Source organism: Lichenostomus cassidix, chromosome Z, assembly GCF_008360975.1.
Source record: "Lichenostomus cassidix isolate B80296 chromosome Z, HeHo_3.0, whole genome shotgun sequence".
Classification (NCBI taxonomy): Eukaryota; Metazoa; Chordata; class Aves; order Passeriformes; family Meliphagidae; genus Lichenostomus; species Lichenostomus cassidix.
In genome coordinates this window covers 34,316,457-34,341,698 of record NC_139511.1, presented here as the reverse complement: position 1 = coordinate 34,341,698, position 25,242 = coordinate 34,316,457, and the positions used below count along the sequence as shown (strand labels likewise).

At 39.8% G+C, this 25,242-nt stretch overlaps 1 protein-coding gene across 1 annotated transcript; it reads left to right on the top strand.

Moving 5' to 3' along the window:
- NXNL2 (nucleoredoxin like 2) lies at nucleotides 1-6,751 on the top strand. Its single transcript, XM_085042691.1, has 2 exons — nucleotides 1-501; nucleotides 6,204-6,751. The coding sequence occupies exons 1-2, from the start codon at nucleotides 200-202 to the stop codon at nucleotides 6,370-6,372; spliced, it is 471 nt and encodes a 156-aa protein (XP_084898817.1). The 5' UTR covers nucleotides 1-199; the 3' UTR covers nucleotides 6,373-6,751.
- Nucleotides 6,752-25,242: the final 18,491 nt, after the last annotated feature.

Genomic DNA, 25,242 nt, shown 5'->3' with positions numbered 1-25,242 from the left:
GTGGCGGTGCTGCGGCGTGGCGGGCACGGCGTGGCGCTGAGCAGCTGCCCCGGGCGGGCTGGGTGCCGGGGAAAGGAGGGTCGGTCCCTGCCTGCGACGGTGCAGGGTCGCTTCCCGGGGGTCGCGCCGGGGGAGCGCGGTGGGGAGCGCTCGGGCTCGCAGCCCCTGCGGTGCCCGTCGCGGGTCCGGCCGTGCCAGCATGGTGGATGTGTTCAGCGGGCGGCTCCTGGTCAGCAAGGATGGCCGCAGCGTGGACCCCGAGGAGGCCCTGCAGAACAAGGTCGTGGGCTTGTACTTCTCCGCCGGCTGGTGCTCGCCGTGCCGCGACTTCACCCCCGTCCTCTGCGACTTCTACACGGAGCTGCTGGAGGAGACCGAGCCACCCGCCCCCTTCGAGGTCGTCTTCATCTCCTCCGACCACAGCGCCGAGGAGATGGTGGGCTACATGAACGCCATGCACGGAGACTGGCTGGCGCTGCCCTTCCACGACCCCTACAAGCAGTGAGTGCCGGCGGCCAGCCCCCGCTCCCCCGCGGGAAGCCCCTGCCCTGGGGGACGGGAGAGGGCGGCGCGGGGGGACACCTCAATAGCCTTGCGGTGTAACAAAGAAGTCCCTGGGATAGAAGCTCCCCGTGACCTCCACCTCTTCCCCCTTAGCCCGCGCCTGCCTTTCCGCTGAAGTCCCTGGAGCCCAGGTTGCTGCGTCTCCCAGCCGTGTCCCCGCTCCCCGAGCCGCGGTTGCCGCTGGCTGTCACACACTGTGACAGCTTGCTCGCTTGGCTTTAGCCTTTAGCCCGTCCCATATGTAAAGGACGCTGTCTTGCGTACTTTATTTGGAAACTAAAAGATTTTTGAAGACGTGTTAGTAAAGACCCCAAGTGTTGACGAGATGACGTGCATAGCGGGGGAAAATGAAAAGAATGGCAAACGAGGATCAACTGATTGCTTTTCAGCACGGCGGTAGTTTTTACTAAGGTTGTTCTGCATTGTCTAGGTTAATGCTCTGGGGAAAAGGCAGATGAAGAAGCAGCAAAACTTGTAACTGAACCACTTGAAGGAGAGCAGAGCAAATTGTGAAGAATTTCAGATAGACAAGATAATAGCTGGAGTTTAGCAGTGGTATACACATGGTAACTGCGGTGTAAAATTCCTGTGCTGCTCAGTTTCCAAAACCACTGTTTCCTGTAGGTAGCCTGCTCATGAAAACAGGAAAAGGAAAGGACATGACTGTGTGTAAGTAATGGGGTGCAGGATAATAGGAAGAACTGTTTTGATGACCTAAGTCAAGGGCGGAGACTCATTTGGATGACTCTCAAAAATCTGGTTTAGCTCCTGTAAATATAGGTAGGGATTAAAGGGGCACAGGTAAGATGTTTAGGGTTGCTGAAACACCCATAACTAGAGACTTAATACACATGTAAATGTTGGTAAAGGGATCCACTAGCTTAAATATTGTTTTCCATAGTTCTACAGCATCTTCCCAGGCAGTAATTGTATTTGATATCTACTAATCATAATAGAATGCAGGCAAGTTTCCTGATAGAAATGTAGCACTTGAAGTCCCTGCACCCAGCAAGCTGCTCAGCATGGCCCAGGGGAATGAGCTTACAGCTTCATCCTCTGTGGATTAGAGGTCTATTTCTGACTGCTTTTGCTCAAGTCATGCAGAGTGGAGGTAAAGAGATAGTTTAATTGGCTTTTCTGTGGCATCCTGTAGTGTTCTTCAGAGTTCTGTAGTGAAGCATGGCTTGTCCTGCCAGACGACTGTGAGTTCACAGTGGCTTACTGAAGAACAAAGTGCACAGGGATATGAAAATGCAATATTTTTGAAGTTGTGTTTCTTGCATGTAACAGTAAAGAGCTGAGTGGAGCTGTTCAAGGTGCTTAGGTTGGATTAACAGATAGTTTGGCATAGGGGTACTGGTGAATCATTGTAGACTTCTAGCAGATGGATGTGTACTCACTAAACCAAAATATAATTCTTGCTAGATACTAGTTCTAATAAAGAATATAAATTTAAAATTAGATAACATAATAATTTTACTAATAATAGTTATTAACCAGTTAATAAAGTTCAATTGTAATTAATTGAATTGGTTATTGTTTTTTTGACTGTGTAAAGAAGGCATTTCAGTATCTTCAGTGGGGTTAAAATATCCTAGCCAGTCGCTTCAGTGTTTAAGATACATAATTGCAGCATAGATCAATGTCTCTTCTAGACACAGCAGAGCCAATTCTAAGCCTGCCATCTAAAATACATTTTGACAAGAGAAGCATGGAGTTTCTTGGTGATGAATTGTGTCTTAAGAAATTGCCAACATTCCTACTCGTAGTATATGAAGTCTAACACTGCGGTGTTAACCACCTTCAGAGAAGCAATATACTGAATTCAGAGCAGGATTTCCAGACTCTTCCATGCTGTCTGTCCTGACTATTTCCCTGAGGTGGGACTTCACATTTACTACTTCATGTGGTCTGTGGCATGACTAACAGGAAATATTGCTCCTGATGCTTTTATTGACTGCAGGCTAATGTAAATTCTTTAGTTGCCTGAGGCACAGGATTTTGATTCTTGAGATGGGTTGTGAAGGCAGTCTAGTAGGAAGTGAGCAGTAGGAAAAGAAAGGGGGTGGTAGAGAGGAAAAGCAGGTGTAGCACAGAACATGTCAACAACAAATGCTAGTAAATAGGACTGATGTTTTAATAATGGTACATGAAGACAAACTGCTGTGTTTGTACTGAACCCTGTGGTGAAAAGCATTATTCTTTGTGAGGATGCCTGGCATGTGCAGTAGTTCTTGCAGACTTCCAGGCAGACAGGTGTTCAGTGAGTCTGTGGCCTGTACAGCTCGGTAAAAATTAGAATCACAGAGAATGCCCATAAAAGGAAAATAAAAATTTTGTAAGTACATTTTATATTAGGAGTATGAGGGTGGATTGGCACCTGCAGGAATATTGGGGAGGATGGGATGTTAAAAAACAAAGGCAGAAGAATGTTAAGTATCTGAGAAGTTAAGAGCAATTGGCTTAGTTCTTAGACTTTTTAGACTCCTATTGCAAAATCTCAGTAGACACTTTAAGATTGAATCCCAACCATGTGACATGCATGTTTATGTGACTAAGATTTAACAATGCAGAAATTTCACAGCTAGAAGAAAATACTTACAGCTGTGTATGACAGGGCATACTGCTAGAAACAGATGAGCAAGATGTCCATCACTTTCAAGTGACAGCACTCCCAAGTGAAATCTGTTATAATTCAAATGTTGTCAGATACCACATTACACATGTGTGTAAAATTTACCATTTGTGTTCCCAAGATTATATTAAATATGTCCTGTGTTGTCTACTTTTCAAGAGCCCTCTTGCATATAGATCTTTAGCCCTTACATAAATATACTCACTAGTGTTGTGAATCAGCCTGGGTAGGCAGTCAGGCCCCAGACAGCTGCTGGGGCACTCCCTGCCCCCATGGGATGGGGAGAGAATGTGCAGAGTGAAAGTGAGAACACTTAGGAGTTGAAATAAAGACAGTTGAATAGATAAAGCAGAGGTTTAATAGACAAAGCAAGGGTAAGATAGACGGGCACAGCAAGATACAGAAATCATTCACTTCTTCCCATTCACTGGCAGGTGTTTAGCAGTTTCCAGCATAGGGGAGGCTCATCATATAATGATTACATGGAAAGATAAGTGTCCTGGCTCTGAATGTTGGTTCCTTCCCACTCCTTTCTTCAGTATTTGCAGCTGATCATAGCATTACAAGTTATGGAATATTGTTTGGTCATTTGAGATCAACTGTCCCACCTGTGTCTCTGCACAGATTCCTGTTCACCACCAGCCTATTCATGGCATGGCAGTGTGAAAAACACAAAAGGCCCTGGTGCCTTTTGCCCTATTGCTCAGCAATAGCTAAAACACTAGTGTGTTACCAGGGCTGCTTTGGTATGCAAATCTAAAATACAGCACCATGCAAGCTGCTGTGAAGAAAATTAGCTCCCAGCCAAGGTCAGTATTTTCTAGAAATATAAAATCTGTGCTCTCAGAAAGTTTCATCCAGCCTTCTCATAAGAATCAAAAGATCTAACAATAACTATTACATCCAATTTGCCTCAATCTTAATGTCATGTTTTTGGTATTTCACGTGCAAATGTAGGTTGACCTTTTGTGTTCAAACTTTGATGGTCAGGGTCTGATACCTCAAAGGATTGGCTAAAAGATTCCCTGTGTCTGTACAAAGGCTATTCAGTCTTCCTTAGCTATCTTTTTTTTTTTTTTTTTTTTTTTAAATAGCTTTCCCTTCTGCTTTCTCTGTTTGGGTCTTAGATTTTCCTAGTCAGTAAGACACAGTGTATACCTTTACACTTAACTGGGAATAGCCACGCAACTAGGAATGTCAATTATTTACATCACTATATTTTACTGTAGGAGAGTTAAATTTGCCTTTGAAGGACATGATATTTCTACTTATAGTTTCGTGATATCATGACTTGTTGCTGGAGTTAGTCCCATGGCATGTATGTCATTTGTGCAGGTGAGTAATGGGGTTTGAGATCCCTGTTGGAGAGAATGATATTAATAGGTTTTAAGAAGTCGTTTTTGTAAGCACCTGTACACATGTACACTGAGTAAGAAACATTGTCTGCAGACCTCTTTCCGAGCCTTCTTCAGGTCCGCCCATCTTGCAAGTTGCACACAAATGTAAGCAAAATCTGTGCATGCTTCAATCTGGTTTGATGCAAGCAACCTCTAACCCAAGGCTGTTTGGACAAGATGCCATGCTGGACTGGACCAGCTATATGTGCATTCCCTTGGGAAAGCGAAGTGTAATATTCCAGTCTCCATAGCAAATTACCTTCAGTCTCCTAGTGCTCTGTCTCAGGTTGCTACAATTGTGTTTATTGCCCACTGAACCAACAAAAAACATCTTCCACCCATCATTTTTGTCATTCAAGTGGTATGAGGTGATAGCAGTTTTATTTGGCATCTACACAGTCTTGCTTTGGACTGGTTTTTTTCCGCCTGTTTTAGCAGATTTGGGAAAGGTCTATGGGGATCATTGGTAGATTGCTTTTGTTTCACAATTCACTGAGAAAGCAAACATGTTTCTACACCGTATTATTGATGCTTCTGTAGTATTTCTTGCATTATTGCTCAGCCAATGTAATGGCAGAGCTGTGTCCTTCACCTGTTGATTTTTTTCTCTTCAGGAAAAATACAGATGGGAAGGCATGTTTCAGGAATGCCTTGTCTGAGTCATTATTTCACTTTAGTCTTATTTTCTGTATTTTTGACTCCTTTTTTACCCCCCAAGAAAATCATTGAGAATGTGTATATATATTAGTGTTATGTATTTTTTAATAATATCTACATTTCTTTTCTACTCAAATTTTTTCAGCATTTGAACTTCATACAGCAAATGTTCTTGTTTGTGGTGATGGCACTCAGGCAGTATATTTCCATTTAGTATTTAAAACACCTTTTGAGAGAGTTGTTGGTAATATTATGGAATTTGGCTATTCTGTTATGGCTTGTTTCGTGTCTATTCTTTGGTTCTTCTAAAGGTGCAGAGAAGGAGTTGAAATTTTAGTCTTTGGCAGCACAGATGGGTGGCTCTGATTCAAAATATTTTGATTGCTCACTTTTCTATGTGTAGAAGGCCTGTTCCATTGAGTGAGTTTAAGGAATATCTTCAGTCTCTTCCATTTACATGAGAGGGTTATGCATCATGTTTTAATGTGATTGCAGGAAGTAGAACTATGAGACACTTCAGCGTCTTTGTAGGGGAATGAATGTCAAATGCTACTCTAAGGGAGATCCTTCTCCTGTCCTATGAAAAGGGCCCAGAAGATATCTGGTTTGGGCCTGTAAAAACAAGGTGGAAAGGTGCATTACGCTTTGCTTCTTTGGACATCTATAAGTTTCCAGGAGTTTGCTCCTGAGGAAACTGCAGACAGAAGTGAAGAGCCATTTCAGGAAGCATGCTGCAACTCTCTGAGCTTCCAGAGCTGTGTTACACCTCGTAGCCTCCCAGCTCCTTCTCTCTGTACTACCCAGTGCTCTGCCCCAAGCTCTGAGGAAGCCCAGGCACTGATCATTTCTTTTCTCCCACGTGTCCTGGACAGAGTAGCCTTCATAAGAGACTAGGAGTTTTCTTAAAGTGCTCCTAATGGTGTGTTTTATTTTCAATTTCTTTCCCTCAGTGATCTGAAGAAGAAATACAACATAACAGCAATTCCTAAACTGGTGATTGTGAAACAAACTGGAGAAGTCATTACTGACAAGGGAAGAAAACAGATCAGAGACAAAGGACTATCCTGTTTTCGGAACTGGCTTGAGGGTGCAGATATCTTTCAGAATTTTTCTAGCTAAAATGTTGACACAAAGAAGCAAACAAAGGCACCGTGGAAAACTTGGTAGAGCTCTGAAATTACTCTTGCTTTGTTCAGAACGAGAAGGGTAAGGCTTATTTATTTATCTTTGCTTGTAAACAAATTTTGTTTTTGACTTGAAGACCAGTTATTCCACTGTCATAAAATGCAATTACTGCTTTATTTGTATTGTTCTGTCTACTGTGTTCAGTACGAACCAAAGCATTCCAGATAATACTGAAGATCTTCAGAAGAATAGGCTGTTTAGATAGTAATACTAGAAAATGGTGAAATCTATGCAAACACTTACTTTGCAAAGTCAATACAGTAAAAATAAATGCAAAAAACCTATTTACTTGATGACAATTTTTTTCCAGGTGATTAGTACATTTGATTAAGAAAATGAAATTGTTTGCTTTAATAAATAACTGTTTATGAAATATGTCTCATGTATTTTCCTTATTTGCCTTAACAAGATAATTAGAAAATGTCATTAATTTAAAATAGAACACATTTGTTTGTCAGTACTGAAGAAATATGCTTCTACTTTATTTTACTTTTTGTGGGATTTATTTATATTTATTTATAGTTCTGTTCAATTTTCCTTACTCTTGAATTTTAAAAATTGGCCCTATAAGCTAAGTTTAGGATTGGAACTAGATGATCTTTGAGGTCCTTTCCAACACAAGCCATTCCATGGTTCTGTGATGTTAGCTCCCAACTTAACATCAGGTCAGGTTGAAAAGAAACCTTTTTCCATCTTTTCTTTTGCCAGAATGTGTAGAAGCAAACATCAAAAATTATACCAGGTCTTTTTGATGAATGCTCCAATAGTATCTAAAGGACAGCTTGATTTGCTGTCGTTGCAGTCTTCATGATTGGGGTCCCAACCCAGACACCCATGCAATTAATGAGCCAAAAAGCCCACTTCCCATGCAATCCAAGTGTTTGTTGGCTAGAATTTAAACACTTTAACAGAGTTATTGTTGGTCCAATTAAAAACACTTGCTTTACTAGCACATGAAGTCTGGTTTACTCAATTTGGAGTAAAAGAGCCTGTGTTCATCAGCTGTTAACACTCCAGTGGTGTGGACTGTCCCACTAAATCTTTGAGATCCCAAAGGGGTCACAGTCCTGGGACTAAACCCAGAATTCCATCTTCCTGCCTGTCCCCTGGGCTTTGTGCATTAGTGTAGAGGCATTTCAGTGAGGCACCCAAGAGTGCTGATTTCCCAGAATGTGGTTATTCTGCAGGCTCATCTTTGCATGCCTGTGCTTGAAGGGTTACCACTTCAGCCTTGTTTTGTTGATTGCTATGTCCCTTCCGAATTCATTGGCTTACTGAGCCCATCCACATCTGTCTCCCTTGTTTGTTGAGGTACATTTGCCTTAATATGAGAAAACTTTACAAAGAAGGTCTGAAATTCAATGTGTGCAAATAATCATATCATTTAATAACAAACCCGTGTCATTTGCTTGTAATATTGGAAAAAAAATCCTTGAAGAGTGGGAGGGATATATGCAAAAAGTCACGTGTGTAGGCCAAGAAACAAGTATTCCAGAGAAACAGATTTTGAAATTAAAAATAATAGCTCTAGAAAGTGTTCAGCAGAGCACCTTATAGCTGTTTTACATCTGGGTATTCCACAGACAATTTCTAATTTTTGCCATCACTCCACAGAAATAGTACTCATGTTCTTTTCTAATGAATGCTAAGCTCCTTAGTGAATCTTTTGTGCAAGAGAGATGTAGGTATTGCCTGTTGTTCTGAGACTACCTAATGACAGTTATATTTCAAATATAAGATGAGAAAATAATAACAGAAGTGTTTCCAAAAGTTTTAAAATTTGTTGTCTGAATGTGGAATAATTTATATAGGAAAGGTATCCACTGCAATTTATTACCAGGTGTTGGGTGTTACTTCATCCAAGACAGTTTGGGTCATTGTTTGTCTATATACACATATATAAAAGAGCTCAGGATTTTATAACTGAGATGGAGTCAGGCCCTTTGAATAATTGACACCAATCCAGTAACACAAATTCAAAGCAAAGTTCAGCTAGGAATTAATAATGATAAAACAAAGATATGTGCTGTACAAAATATTCGGTTTGCCTTCAGTCACGGGATGTTGGTTTTGTACATCAGTGTTTGGAAGCTCAGAAAATTTGTTTTCCTTGTCAGTGCTAAAATAATCCATATTTGACCTAGATGAAGTACAAGGCAGTGGAAAATATTTTTTTCTTAGCAATACCTTGTGAAATTAGAGAAGCAAATCTTAGTGGGTCAGTTGTAAAGCTTATTATTACTTGGACTATGGGTCCATTAGAAATGAAACTTACCAGTGTACTAATCTCTGAATTTACAGGATTGTCCCTTCAACTTTCTTAAATGATTTCTCAACTCACTTTCTTAAGTCACCACACTGGCAACTTTCTACCCTCTATCTTTGTCACAGTTGCCTTGAATATTAGTGAATACTAGTAGTTTTCCAGTGGAGGGGGGAAGAAAACTTATTTTTAAAATACAACAATAGACAGTAGCATAGTGATACTGGTTGATGCTGCACACTCTTAAAGGAGTCAACTGAAAAACAGGTAAAGTTAAGAGGAGGAGCATCCTCCCTTATTCCACTGGACAAGGTATTGTCCATTATTAGTAAATGTTTTATGGATCAATATATGCTAAAACCGCTTAAGAACCAATGGTGTTTTATTTGTTGTAGACTTTGTGGAGAATTATTTTACTAGGAAAAATAACAAGGGTTGTAGGTTGACAGTTTGTGAATTGATAAATAACCTAACCCTTGTAGGGACTGGCTTGCTGCAGGTAAATGCTGCAGACTCTCCTGTGACTCTCTTCTTTTAGGAAGAGGCAAAGCAGGTTGGTGGCAGATTCAGACATGAAATAAACGTTATCAGAAAGGCAATGAACATCTCTGTCTTTGTTAATCTTTTATTCCTCTAACTCTTTACCCTGCTACCCAAAAAGCATTCCTTCTTCCTTCTGCAGAGCTGGAGTTATCAAACTTTAATTGTTCTATTCCTATGCAATATTGTCAAATAAGTCAAAGGTTTTTATTAGTAGAATTTTTAAATGCAAGATTGCTTATCAGTTCTATGTGTTTCAAAAGGGACATTAGTGCCATATACTTAAGATGGAAAATTTTCAAAGATAATTCTCTTCATTATTGGTCTATAAAATGCAAACACCCCCCCTCCAAGCACCTTATCTCTGTTGACATTATGGATTCATTTTTAATTCTGCGTTTTTCAGTCTTTCTGAGTTAGGGTCACAAGAAGTCTTTCAGCCTTAATCACCAAAGCTGTCTCCCTGCTGAATACTCTTTACTGCAGGAATATTTTTAATTTGCAGGTGCCAAACTCATGGCTTTCTCTGAGTTATATTTGGTGTATACGTGTGTTCTAATTAGTAAAGTCATCTGTGCTGTACCAAAAAAACCCAACTTATTTCTGTCTCATATTTCTCTTTCAGTGTCATTGAAATAGAATTGGTTAAAATATCAAAATCAGTATCTGACAATAATAAAAAATAAATATAAAATTATTTTGTCAGTGGACATACGTCTTTGCAGTTCTATAGACCCGCAAAACTGAGAAAACGAAACAGTTGAAAGAAGGGATTTGGGACCAACTTCACTTTGCTTTCATTTCACTGCAATAGCCACTGGAATATAACCATATGCTTCTGTGGTTTGCAGAAAAGAGCTCTAAACCAAAACTAACTTGAAGAAATTGTCATTGTCTGTCTACTGTTGCTTCAGTATTGTTTGGTAGAAGCTCTCTTGCCCTACTGCTGCTGCTAATTGTGTCATGAAAGAACACAGAACAGGCAGATGTGCTGCGTTAGTCTAACATCTCTCTTGAATTAAAACTAATGCCACATGTGCATGCTTAAACATTATATTTCAGTCCTTTCTTTAGGAAGTTAAGCTTGCTTGTGACTATAGTTTCCTTAACTTTGACAACTATTTGTTACCTGTCCATGGATGAAATAATGAACCGAAGAGAAAATGCCAAGATCCTCTTTTCCATGCCTTGCAGAGGAAAAAGAAATTTGTCTATCTAGTTACAGAGTTTCAGGTCATTCTCCTTTGTGCTAAATATGTAGCTGGTAACACAAGAGTCTGTCATTAGATCTAGCCACTAAAACGTTGAGTAGCCAAAATGCACTTAAAAAATAAAAAAAAGCAAAGAAACTTTTACAAAAGATTACATTACAAAGAATGCACAAATCTGAATCACCAATTTCACAGAAGGTTGCATTTTCCTTTCCAATTTTATCCAAGGCAGGATTCACATGTTTTGACAAAGTATGAAAGAGCTGGGTTTCTTTGTTCCAGGTGGTGGTGATGTACCTTAGGCTGCCACTTTTACCTGTGTGATCTGCAGGGCAGTTCTTGCCTGATAGAAGGGACTGCTGTGGTTGGCACTCGCTTTTCCACCCAAAAGATTTGTGAAATGCTGCATGCCTCTGTCCACTGAGAACCCCTTCTCATTCCCATAAAATCAGGTTTTGGAATAAAAAGAGAAGGTCTTTGGCAAATGTCAAGTCAGATACATGGGGTGCTTAAGGCAATGTGGTATTTCCAATTCATTGCTCATGTAGAACATAATTTGTGGCTGCTTTTACTATCAAGCACAGTTATATAATATACATTAAACTGTATAGAATAGTTAGGAAGTTTTCTGTCCTCTTCTTTCTAGCTCATGTGTGGCTCATACAAAGCATTCCTTAAAGAGACAGGGTCTGAAGAATGTATTTAAATATATGTCCATAAATGTGTGTGTGGGTTAATCTCTGTTTATTCATCTAAACTCTTTGAGATTTTGGGCTCAAGAAGAAAGATCTAAAGTAGGTACTTGGAAATTCCTTGAAATACTGTAATGGTATCTTGATACGCAATTTTAATACTAACTTAATATTCCACTTTTCATCTCAGCTAAGGGGACATTCAGAATATCAAGTAGCTCTTCCTGCAGTATGAGTTAAATCTAGACTGCAAGCAGGTGCTCTTCAGAAGACAAGTAGTAGTTGGTACATACATGACAGGTTTTTTTTCCTTTTCATGTCATTTTCACCCTATGCACAGCCTGGTTTTACCTTTTGTATAGCTGGGTTTTTTGTCAAACCAGACACTGGAAAGACTCTGTTACATGTTCTCTCTGCAGGCAATTTTCATAAAAGAGCAACCCAAATTTTTTTCTGTCAGTTTCTACGACAATGGACTTATAAATGACCAAAACCAAACAGAAACTGTTTTAAGCCTTCTACCTCCTCAATTTAATTTAAATTTCTCTAGATCAAATTCAATTTTCAATCGCATGACTCTCCAATATTAAGAAATGCCGTCACTGTCAGCTGAAGAGGTTGCTATGGGAAGTGCTGTTTCTGTCAAAAAACCCCCGCATTCAAATGCAGTGGTACAGTCCCAAAGAAATAACGTTGAAGAGAAGTTGAAGTAACTTAGCACATGAGTGTTCCTACCTATACTTCCCCCGAGTAGGAACGGAGATGTGAGCCCTAACAACTCAAACGGATAAACAAAACTTGTAGACAGGTTTTAAATAGATAAATAGATACATGCGCTCTCCTGGAAATGTTTGTACTAGCTATTCCAGTAACTCTGCCTACTTGGATTTGTAGGACATTGACAAATCAATAGATTCTTAGAAAAATAAACAGGCATTTTGCATAGGCAATAGCAAAACCTTCCCAGCCCTTCTGGTACAAATAACCTGGAATACATGCACAGGGCATCAAAGAACATATTTTTCAGAGATAACTGTTTAGCCAAGTACAACATGATGGCACATTTCCCATGACAACATAAAATTTTTGAGTATTGTTTTGCTTGGATCAAATTTGTTTTTTAAAGGAAATTATTTTACTCAAATAAGTGGGCTCTGTCCCAGAAAAAGGCTGTTTACTGAGATTCTCTGTTTTGGTAGTTGCTTCAGTTTGGGTTTTAAAGGCACTCAGGTTTCTAGCAGGACTGTCAAAGTCCTAAGCTCTCTTCAAGAGACAGCATGCCCGCTTAAACAAAAAAGAGAATGTTTTCGGACGTGTTGCATTAATGCAGCCAACTACTGGTTATGTTTATTTCTTATTTGGAAATTAATAGCAATATTGTGAGCCTCAAATGGTACATTGGGGCTTATAATCTCAATTTCATTGTGCAAGTGGCTCTGTCTCTCTGCTCCTGGTTTCTCCCAGTATAATACATAATACCACATTGAATGCCTTCTCTGAAGACTGAGATGCTCGGAGGGTGCTCTGGAGATCCAGGTGTGCTGATGCAATGTCAGTGCAGTACACATTTTGTGATCCAGTGCACTCCATACACACTGGAATGCAGCTGTATCTTGTTGGCATCACCAAGACAAAATTCCATGATCTACATCAGGATACCTCCTCTGTACACCTTCCTAAAGCTGCTATCACATGTAGTCCTATCTGGTGAAGAGAGCAGAGACTGAAGGGAGACAAGGAGAATGAGTCAAGATTTTGATTGTATCCTGGGATCCCAGCCCAGGCTTGCTTATCAACATTGCTGCTCTGTTCCCTAGATCCATATTAAGTGCTGCAGCTACTTGTGCTTACAAAGGGTGCTGCTTTTACTGATACCTTAATTAACACCTATCACCAGCAGAGTATTCACATGAACAGTATCTCCATTTAAATTTGAAGTTGACACATTATTGCCTCCTCCAAGGGAAATTTAAAGAATTGCACATTTAAGGTCACACAAGAATTTGACTGTATGGAGGATTTTACCGTGTGTGGTGCAGAAGGACAGATCAGCTACAGAGACCAAGGTCGAAGTATCTCACATGTGAAAAGAAGAAAGACAGAACCAACTGCTTGACGTGGAACTAGCTCTAACGCCATGAAAGAAGTTGGTGGGACTCAGCTGGAACAAGTGTGGGGCTGTGACAGTAAAATTCTAGTGTATTTGTTTCAGTCATCCTGCATTCAAAGTAGCAGGACTTTCTTTAAAAATGAACAAGGTGGACCAAAACAAACCCCTCTTCAAACCCTTCAATTATATGGTAATAAATTACAAAATTTCTAACTTTTGACTTTCTGCTCAAGTTGAGAGAGTAAGTACAAACTTTCTCTGAATCTTCTAGCAATGTCCAAAACTATACAACTTTCTGGCAGGGATGTGGAAGCAGGCCTTGGCATGATCAAAATTGGGTCAAGAACACAGCAGCATCGCAAGTGAGAGATGGAGAAGCTGGAAGGAGATATGTGAGTTCACATGGTTGCAGTTTATGGATGATCAAGAAGAAATAGGTACATCTGCTGAAACACAGTTCCCTCCTGTACAGATGCTGCTGCCCTGCTGTATCAAACCCTTTCACAGACAAGTTTGTATCTTCTGTATATGTATGCAACCCCTATCAGTTTTGTCATGATTTGTAATGATAGAGAGCTGAACCTTTTTCTCCCTTCTGTCCTATAGCTGTAGACATAACCTTCTGCCCAACCAGAATCTGTGTGTTTGCACTATGACAGTTATTTTGTGTAGGAATGCACAAAAGTGCAATGGTCTAGGGAACTTCTTAGCAATTTATGTTCTGTTGTACAGCTAGGAAATTTCTGACCACATGAACTTAACTCTGTGAGTCTATGCAGAATGTTTCTTGCTCACAAATTGGGCTGTGGTTTGTTATCTGCTTACCAGTTTGGTTTTTAAAAGTCCTGATGCACTTGCTCTTTGAAAGAAGACTATTAGTTTGAGGTATTTCTTTTCAGTCTGATCCTAGAACATTCTTATCTGGTCATCAGATGCCAAAACACAATATGCAGTATAAAATAGAGGGCTCTAGAAGCTCTGTTGGAAAATATTGCTTGCATCTGCTAGACCTAAAAATAAAAAAAAAATTAAAAAAACTAGATGAGACCATCAAGTGCAGTCTGGTTATGCCGCAGTTTATTTTTTGTTTTACTTGTTGACAAACCATAGTTATTGACAAATAATTTGTTGCTACACTGCAGCTGCACTTCATGAAGATAATCCAACATTGCTGGGCCTCCAGATGCATTCTTGTATCTTTCAGGAGGGTGGTGTAATTATTATGCCAGTTAGAGCCCAGGTGATTATTGAAGAGGAACATGGGTGGGTCTGTTCTACTTAAAATAGTAAGACAGTGGGTGTTTGAGAGTTACGCAAGCTAGCATGAGGCACAGCCATTTGCAGCTGCTCCTGACTAGGAAGGGGAGAGGAAAGGGAGAATGTGTATTAACCAGGAGTTGCTATTAGCCTGGCTTTCAGGCTGGTGTCTGTTCTGTAGACCAAAGGCCAAGAGTGGCTCAAGCTACAGGCAGGGGTGAAGAATGGAGAGACCAGACATGCCCCTCTGCACTGGCTGTGCTTCCTGTATGGAACAGCAAAGCCAAAATCCAGCAATAGAATCCAAAATTGAATCCTCCTCAAAGGCTAACAAAGAGATAGGTGTAGTCCTTTTCTAGGCAAGGAGAAGGAGCACAAAGATTGTAAAACTGTATTTGTTACATCCTCCCTCTCCTTACTGCCTGATAAGCCCATATTGGGAAACCCTACCTGTTCAGCTGTCCTAAAATGCTCAGATTCCTCTCTGAACACTTAAATCTGTTATCTGGGGAAGAGATTCTCACTTCCTAAGGACTCAGGAAAAAGACTATTTTAAATGGGCTTTTTTTAAAAAGGCTATTTAAAACTCACCAGTGTCACAGCTCACTAAACAATGTGTCACAGCCCACAGGGTCAGTTAATGCAGGGGTTAGACCTGGAGCAGTTTTCAGCATAAATCCTTCATTTTTCCATTTGTTTCTCCAGTATTGTCATCCATATTTATCACTCTTGTACTTATCATTTTGCACTGAAGTACACTAGTTCCTAAAGTTTCACACATTAGTAAGAAATAATCTTTTAGCAGACTTTATTTGTATTCACTGTAAGTTACAATGGATGCTAAAAGAAAATGGATTCCTTTTTTAAAAAAAAACATATTAAGTTGGACCAGTGAGTTACAGTCTGGAAGTTTAGTTGGAAAATTAAGTTACAAATTCAAGGTCTGTGTATGTATGTCTGATTTAAATAGGCAGAACCATGATATATATCACTCAATACCAGAAAGAAATCATCTTAAAGCACATGAAAGCTAAGCCATCCAACAGTATACTACTTTAAAACTTAAATTGCTGTTGTAAGACCTTGAAAATAAACGTGAAACAATTGATGATTTGCCATGAATAATTAAGAACTGAGAAAGCAAAGAGGCCTGTTGATCAGACAGGTAAGCACTTCTAGTTCATATCAGTTATCCAGGATGGGACAGCAGCTAACAAATACATGACTTAACAAAAGATAAATTTTAAAAAAAGGTAATTTTTCTCCCATACTGACTTCATGACCCATTTATGAGTCCATGTTTATTAGGTTTTTTAGCAAAGTTCCACTCTTACTTTTTTTATTCCTGACACACACCACATTAAGAGTTCCTCTGTCTTTGAGCTTGTCTTAAAAAAATAAACTCTCACCTAATAATGTAATTTATTGAAAAGAGAATATGGACTCAAAAAGCTTGCACTTTATTATGGTGTTCTGAATTTATAAAAAGGCACAAAACCCATGTCATTTGTTTTTTAAAAGCGTTGAAACACAAAGACTTTTTTTCCACCAGTGATTGTCCAGGATAAAAATACCACTTCTTTAAGGATATTTTGTTCCATGAAAGGTTGCATGGAGCTCCAAATTTCTTTCACTCTCCTAAATCTGATGACCAACTTAAGAATTGTTTGTCAGTCTTTAATTTGTATCTCTGGATGGAAAATATTTAAGGAATGTCACTGACCTGATGCCCTACAAGGTAACTGTCTGATCCCTGTGCAAATAATTAAGTGGTTTCTCATCCTTGTAGTTTATCATAGCAGGAAATATGTTTCTATGTGTAAAACCAAAGCAATAGTAAAACAGTGCTTCTAGTTAAAGTTAATTTAACAATTAATATTTTTTATTCACTCTCCCTTTTCTTTCTAGTTCAGAGGATAACAATTATTAGCTACAGGCATGTCTGAAACTGCAGAGACCATTCCAGAAGTTAGTTCATTACCACTGTCTCAGGCAGGTGGTGGTGTCCAGAGAAATACTAAATCACATTCATACACATCCCTGCAATACACAAATGTCCAAATGAGACCGGACAGAGTCTTGAAGAGAAATTCTCCCTTGTGCTAGTACAAGGTGCATTGCCCTTTTAAATTAAATTTATGTCTAAAATTAGGATTTAAGTGAGATTTAAATAATTGAGGAAAGATTTTCAGCACAGCACAGAAATTTACATTTCTGCCTGGCACTGATCTCACCAAAACCATTACACTGATCTCCAAAGACACCATTTTCTCAGTTACACCCTGTTTCTCTTTGAGAACATTTCTGGAATTTGCATAAACATTAACCGTAATTTTAGATGAAAATACATTTTAAAATTGGTCCTATTATGTAGCAGAGCAACTATTATTTCCCATGTAAAATGTACAGGCATTTTGATCAGCATGCTCAGAAATTATGATTCTTATAATTGAATATTGCAAGTGTGGAACAGCAATATTCTTACATTATTTGCATTATTTGGAAATCTTGAGCTGTGTTGCTATAGACTATAATAAAAGCAAAAGCAAATTGATGGAAGTAGCAATGATGAGAAGCAGAATGCTTTTTCTCTTAGGACTCATAACTACAAAAATAAATGGAAAGGCATTATTTTTAGTATGAAACCAGCAAATAGATTCACAAATAGAAACTAGTAAGCACCAGAAAAACAGCAGACTCCAGGTTAGACTTTTAAGGTTTCCTAGCCTCCAATTAAACAATGGGATTTGCCCATTAGGAAATATGATCTGTTATGAGAAACAATGAAGCAATTTAGGCTTATCAAACAAGACTTTCCTTCCAAATATTAGAATCTGCAAAGCTGTAAACTCATCAGGGAAATGCTGGCTTAAAGGTTTCACAAGCAAAAGTGGCTAAGGCATTCTGCTTTTTAAAATATTTTGACAGATTATGTCATTACCCAGCTTCAGGGAAGGCAAGGCAGCAGCAAAAGGCAGAATGATTTTCTTCTGTGTGACTGTTTGTTTTGACTTTCTTCTCTTGTAGATGAATCTGCCTGCTTTCTGGGACTGTTAAACCAAGTAATTTTTTCTCTAACACCTAATTAAACAAAAGATGATGAACATTCTTTGCTCTTTGTTCACTGACTGTTTTTAAAATTTCCGAATCTTCTTTCCTTAAATTCTGCTGAAATCTAACTCTAAATGGAAGGGTTTATTTGATTTGAAAATTTAATAATGACACTCTGTACCTCTCTGGTCACGTCCACTGAGATTTCACCATTATCAAAACAGCACTCCTGGGAAGCAGCTGATATGATCTATATTAATTTTACCGACAGGGAAAACAAGACATAATGAAAGTGTCTGGAAAAGTTGCCTGTGAATTTTGTAGCAATGCCAGAACCTGAACACAAATTGTGATGTGATTTGATTCCTAAGCCAATGGTTGCCAAACTATGACTGTGGACTCATTGCACAATTATGGTAAATAGTCTACAGATAATTCACAAAACCATACTTCCTTTAGAATGTTTTCAACTAGAAAAATTGATTGTAAGAGACTGTGACAAGTTATTGTCTCTTGGTCTGAAATATTTGGAAAGAGCCACATTTTCCTGTGAGTATGAAACAATACAGTCAAAAGGCCTGTAGCTTTAATTGCTAAATAAGCTTGAGCCTTCGTGCATCTCTATTGTCTCTTCCGAGAAGTATGAATGAAAAATGGCATCAAAACAAGGTGTGTTAATTACATGCTCACACCACCAAATTTACATATATCCTAAAAAAGAAAAAAGAGAGAAAATACTTACTGCAAGAAAAACTACATAGTTGCAGTATATGAAAAGAACATTTACTCCGAGAAAAATGATGAAGTTCCATAGCACATATGACACCAGACATAGTGTAGAACCTGGGAAGGATGTGTAGTCACTGCAAGTACCTTCTAAGCTCATTTAAAGAGACAGGAATACTGGCTTGTTGTCTTAAAGGCATATTTAAATATGCTTGGGCTCCAGTTAATGCATCCATTTTTCCAGGACATGTTCTACTCTCCTGCTCTCAGTGTCTTGCCCGGGCAGATTTTTTGTAAAAGCAGTTCATGCTTGTGGTTTTTAACCTCTGTGAAAGATGGAGCCAGAGTAGTTGTGTGGGAGGGAGAGCAGCAGAACCTGTGCCAGGAGAGTAAGAGGAGCTGAGCAGCCAGCAGCTGGCGTCTGGACAGAGATTTTAGGCTGGGGTGAGATGGCAAGAGAAGATGGGTAGCTCAGGATGAGGAATTTAGTGAGACATTTGAAAGGAACAGGATCATCCAGAGTAGTAGAAATAGAAATTTTTTCTTGTAACCATATAATTCTGAATTGAGATACACTGGGAGTCTCAGGACAAGCCATGATTGTAGCAGAAGGGGCTGGGGGCCTGTGTTACATGAGGGTCCAGAATGAATGGAGTCACACAGGAACAGCTCCACTCCATTCACTCAGGCAGCTAGGCACTCTAAGGTATTTTGGCCAGAGACTTGACAAAACACCCATTAAAGCTGGGAGGCCAGGTGCTACCTGGGGTTAGGACCACACCAAACCCAGTATCTTTTTTGATATTGGAGCCTTGTTCTGTCACCAGCATGTGTATCAGAAGGACCCACGAGGTCAATTGCTGCACCAGGTAACAGCCACTGTGCACACAGAGGGTATTTTCTCTTTGCTATGTTGTGGGTGGACCCTGAGGATGGACTCTGCTTTGCCACTCGAGAGCTTGCAGGGCAACTGGAGAGCTTGCAGAGCAGCTTTGGTTTGGCATCCAGAGTGCTGCTCTGATCACTGGTTTGCAGTGAGAGGGTGGGAAGGAGCCTGGATGCTGCACTGCTCGTTGTTCGGCGTGGGGTTAGCACCACACCAAACCCAGGCAATGCTTTGCTCACTTCACCACCACGCCTTTCCTTTAGCTGAGCTCTAGCAATCGAATCGGAGCAGACCTGAAACAGTTCCTGCTACTTGTAACTTTAACCCAACTGGCCTAATCGAGAGATACATTACTGCTACCATGATTCTCTCTTTAAACACTTTATTCTTGCAATATGCAACACAGTGAAGTTAGCTTTTTTAAAAAAAGTGCTTGCCTTCTCCTCTATTGTGTTAGCCTGAAAGACAAGCTGTCTGAATGGTTTCTTTCTGTGTGCACTGGTTAGAGTCCTCTGATTGCCCATCTCACCTTTACAATGGCCAGCTGAAACTTCAAAGCACAATTTGTTGCACAACAAGGCATGGCTTGCTCTGTCATCATGTGTTCTGAATCCCAAATAACTTGAAATTGACACAGTTTGGACAAGGACTTTGAGAGAGTAAGATTTTACTTAGTCACTGCACACATTTGTACACACATGCATACATGCACATATGGATATATATACAAATGGAAAATAGAAGAAAAGCAAGTCACTCTAAAACCAGAACATTTCTATTTTAATTTATTCCTGTGTAGTTTTGCTGTGGTTCTTAACAGCTGGTCTCCACCGTGGATGACATTTACTGGGACTATTTTTCTTGTGTTGAGAGGAGAATGGTTTATTATTAATGGTTAATATTCTAGCAGCCATGCTTGCTACAACTATCCTGTACATGCTGTTGACAGTGACCCACCTGTAGGTCCATGTGCCCCATACACGAAGATATCCTCAGATTGTCCTGCATTTTTGTCATTGAAACCATGTGGACTTCAGAAACATATCTGGGCACACGTAATACACTACTTTACGTAAGGCAAAACCAAGCAAGATTTTCCTCAGCCTTCCTGTCCCCACCCACTCTCCTTCACCCTCAGTTTGCCAGCCAAACAGTTCATCTTTTACAAGGTTCTCTGAAGAGATCTGGGCAAAAATCCAACCCGGTTTTCTTTGGGAAATGTAACTGCTCAGCACAGCTCAATTTTAATATCCACAACCATCATGGCTGGACAGTCACCCACGCCATAATACATATTTTCTATACAGTCCATAAGTAGTTTATGAGTCCTTTGAAATTAACCCTAAATCACCTCCTTCCCACCACTCAGTACAGTATTGATTCTGCTTTTAGGAGTTATGGTCTGAACAGTTTGGTGATAGAACAGGGGGAATATTTTTAAAGCAAAGCAGTCTTAGCAAGATTTGACTCTCAGTGGCACAGCTCTGTGTCATAGCTCTTAGGTTAAAACACTAAAAAGTGGTGCATTTCATTCTTTCAGTAAAGAGAATCCTGACCTCAAATATCTGGCTTTTAAAGGCATGCCTCAGAGCCATGGCCTCAGAGTTATATCCTTTGCCAACACACTGTTTTTTTAAATAAAGATTGAATCCCGGTCCTGTAGCATGCCACAGATTCTGATATCTGAATGACCTGATCATATGGAACGAAAATGGCAGGAGGCTTAACCGCCTGCTGTATGAGACTCGCAGGATTAACAAACCTTCCCCGGCATCAGCCGGTTTGAGCTTCGCCGCTTTCCGCTTCAGCGGTTCCCCACGAGAGGGCAATGTCATCCCTGTTTTCCATCCTCAGCCACGGAACAGATCCAGAGCTCCGTCAGCCTGCACATTGCCCCCTCTGCTGACCGATCCACACTCGGTTTGCTGTGTTGTTCTTACATAAATAGATCTATTTAGCATTGTGGTTATTAATCTTCAACTAGTCTACCATTTGTAGGCAAAGGATATGCTAGCAATCGGCAGACTGCTGCCAAAGGCATCGTAACCCCCAAAACCATCTGTCATTACATGAGCCCTGAACTTGTGTGCTTCTCTGAAATATTGTAATTTACTTTCTATGTAGGTTTATAAGAGGAAAGCAGCTTCAGGCTGTAGTGCTGGCCAGCTATCTTTAAGCAATAAAATTATGAAGCAGATGAACAGGAGCTGTGTTTTTGTGTAACTATGACTGAAGGGGAGCTGTGGGGGAAAAAGGTTGTAAAGAAGAAGAGCAGAATTACTGTGCAGTGATTTGACAAGTCATCGGTGCACTGGAACACACTTATATAACTTGTCCTGTAAACCAACCTCATATTTCAATAATCTCTTATAAGAGCTTTTCATATATAGCAGGAACAAACTACTTGTTTGCTGCTTTGAACCTAAGGTGGGTCAGTCGTGCCCTTCCCCTCTGCCCCGTAACTGTCTGTCTAAAAATGCAGTCTTTACAGCTGGTTTTTGGGGTTTTTTTGCCTTTATGGGCAGACAGGACAAGCTACCAACATCATCCATCCCAGTGATACCAGTTGTTTTGCCATCTGGCATGTCAGCAGTGCAAGCACAATATTGCAATATCCAACTCCTCCACAGCATTCTCTCTTCACCACAGCATCAGGAAAGATAAATGGTATTCCAGAAGAAATATCTCAGCAGAAATTCATGCCAGGGCCACATCTCTGCATCTCTCAGGAAGCCTTTAATATCTTTCAGGACTGAGTCTACATTAATTACCCAAGTGAGTGTGTGTCATGTCCAGGGCTAGGTATCAGAGCTTCGGCCTCCAGGCCTTTTGTTTTGACACAGCCCTTTCAAAAGGCAACTGGAGACACGGGTAAGTCTTCAGAATTGCAACTGGTGAAGCTTACACAAAGCTTTCCTTTACTCAAAACATGCATGCTGCAAATTTTGAACCCCTAATTTCAGGGGGGGAAAACCAATTCTAGTTTAAGTTACGACATTCTCATTATTTTAATTTACTTACACCTTCTTTTAACAGCCAAAAATAGCTGTCCAAAGCAGAGAAAACACTACAACTGGACTAATTCATTTTCCTCTGAGATGTATTTTCAATTTGGTATTTCAGGTATCAGAAAAGTTCAAACTGCTGATGTTTTGAAAATGTTCCCACAGATGCCTTTTCTGCATTCCTCCTGCCATTGTAGATCATGTTCACTCAGTGCAGTCTTGGCTGGTGTGATTATTCATGTGCTGCAGTAGTGATGTTCTCTCAAGCATTCAGTTGCTCCTGGAGATGCATGATGGAAAAGGAACACTGTTGCCTGCTATGAGCAATAAATACGCTGTAGTCTCTTTTGGCTGCATTGTCTGAACATCCTTCCAGACTCATTCAGAGTTTCTTCTGCTACTTGGATGGTGTAAGAAGATTAGAAGAGGGTCATAACCATCCATACTGTTCATGTTGCAATTGCCATTTATCTCCCTTCCTGGTTTATCTAGAAGTTATTTGTTGGTTTAATTCTCCACTGTGGTAAAAGACGCTGAACATATTTACAGAGCCTTTTTTTTCTCCTTTCCCCCCCGCTTGCTTAGCTTTGTAAAAAATTTTGAGTGTTACACATTTTAAAAAAAATGCAAATGTTATTTTTTGCCACTTAAATGTAGGTCCTCAGTTGCTTATTTTTTTTAGGTTTTGTCTAGGTACAGCCTTAAAAAAGCAGCAGATAAATGCAGTTCAAACTGAACAAGCTAAATAGTCTCTCAGCATTTATACTTATGGAATACAGCCAAATTGAGGCAGCCACTGACCTGGCAATTGGGCTGAGCTCCACTGTACTGCATGGCACACAGCTCTGCAGCAGCAGGGCACCTTTGGCACCAGTGCCATCCTGTGTCCACTGACCCTCATATCTTGCATTGGAATAAGCACAATGGGAAAGAGTAAGAAGTACATTTCAAAGCTTTGTTTGTCCCACTAAAATGAATCTTGTCTCTAACATGACTTCACTAACTTACTGTCCCTCGCAGTCTAGAAACTTTAACTGCAAAGTGCATGTTTGGGAATTAAAGCAAGCTGTTTTCACAGAGCGTGTACTCTAGTTTTTGGGATTCTGGTTCAGAGATTTGGGATGTGCGAGATATCAGGAACAGATTTTCTTTTGCCCGTGGGGGATACTTTCTTAATAAATCTAGACTGCATTGCTAGTGTCATAAAAATATGGACCATGACATATGAGTTTATGAGAGCCTCTCAACTACATTTGGCAAGTCATGCTACTGTAAAAATATTTAAACAAGGTAACTGACTAGTCCAAATAGTGACATTGTGGTTTTGTTGAATGGTTTTTAAAGCACTGTTATTTTTCTAGACTGCATGAATATGCTTTGAAACAGAACCTATTGAAATGAACCCTAAATGCACTTTGGAAAACAAGGCAGTTGGAATGAAGTGTTTTTTTTTTTTAAATGGAATCCTATGATTATTAAACTCTTGGTTGCTGGGAAAGAAATGTAGACAAATGTGTCAGTCACTCTTATTTGCACTCAGATAATAGAAGCTGACATATTTTCATTTTATCTTTCATGGACTTCAGCAAAGGAGTTCAAATGTGCACTTTGTTCTTTTCTTTAAACAGAGAACCTGAGAAATACTCAGTTTGAAAATAATTATTTAAAAAGAGGTATATACATATATATATATGTGTATCTATCTATCTATATATATATATCTCAAAAGACAAAGGCATTTGGTAGAATGTCTGCAAATGCTGTACATGGTTATACTTTTACATTTCTGAAGTCTCTGAATTTTATTTCTGTCCCTTTTAATTACATCAGTATTTCTCTGTGAGTCTGAAAGAGAAAATCTGCGCACAGAATGAGAAAACTTGATAGAAGTTTTCTTTCTTTAGCACATTTGCACATCTGTTGTACTCAAAGGTGTGTACAACAGATCATTCGGCCTGCAGTGATAAGCTGCTGATTGTTACTGGTGCAATTTGTAGGTCCCTACAAATGCTGCCATTATCCTCCAACAGCAACCAAAATATTAAAGCCTTGTGATAGTGTCATAACTCATTTTTTTCCTATCATGACAAGGCAGACAAGCCTGTTTCTCACCAAATCACAGTCCCACCTGTCTCCTGTTTATCATGTCAGCTCCTAAAGCACCCCTGATAATTTCTTCCAGTTTTTTTTACTCACTACCCACTTCCTTTCCTTACAACAGCTGGGTTTTGCTGCACTAGAGAATATGTTCATGATGCTCTTTGCTGTTCACAGCTGATAAGTCATTTCCTCTGGAGTGATGCAGAAGACATGTCAGTGCCTGGGAGATGAAACTGTCCAAGTTAGAATATTCACTTTCTGCTGGGTGTCAGATGAAATGGTGTCAGCTGTACACCTCAAAATGGTAAGCCACAGCACAACACTGGGCAAAAGTGGCTTGTGCACAACAGACTGTGCCTATAGTTTCAAATTAAAAAGCAATTTTCAATGACTTGTTGTATTAACAGTAAAAAGGACATGCTTGGTCATCAGAGGAATAATCCTCTGCCACGTGCTGCCAGAAGTTTCATTTTGGTGGCTTGGCCCCTATGAGTTCCCACCATTTGCTGGAGCGTTACTTGAATCATGAGCATAGGCTGCTTCTGTTCTCTACCTGGTGAATGTTTTTTTCTGGTGAAGTGTAACAGAGTAATTCCCCTGCAGAGAAATCAGAATTTGTTGAGTGGAGGGTGGGAGCAGGCTTCAAGTTCCCGAGAAAAAGAAAACCCAGCAACACCAACCATGGTAAAGGAGGTCTGGGCTTTAGAGCTTTTTTCATGAGGACATCCATGCAGTAGGGTCAGCATACAGGAGTGCACTCAAGAACCCCTCATCGTGCTAGGTATAGAAAAATTCTTGAAAAAGGTCAATGTTGGGGAGAGAACAATTCTTTTTTGCGTGCTTTGTACACCAAGGATCACTTCTCTGCTTAGAGCTTGCAGTGGTGAATGAGCCATCCAAATTTCATTGTTACTTATCCATTTCTTTGCCATCTCATTGCCATCCAAATTTTGTTGTAATCCA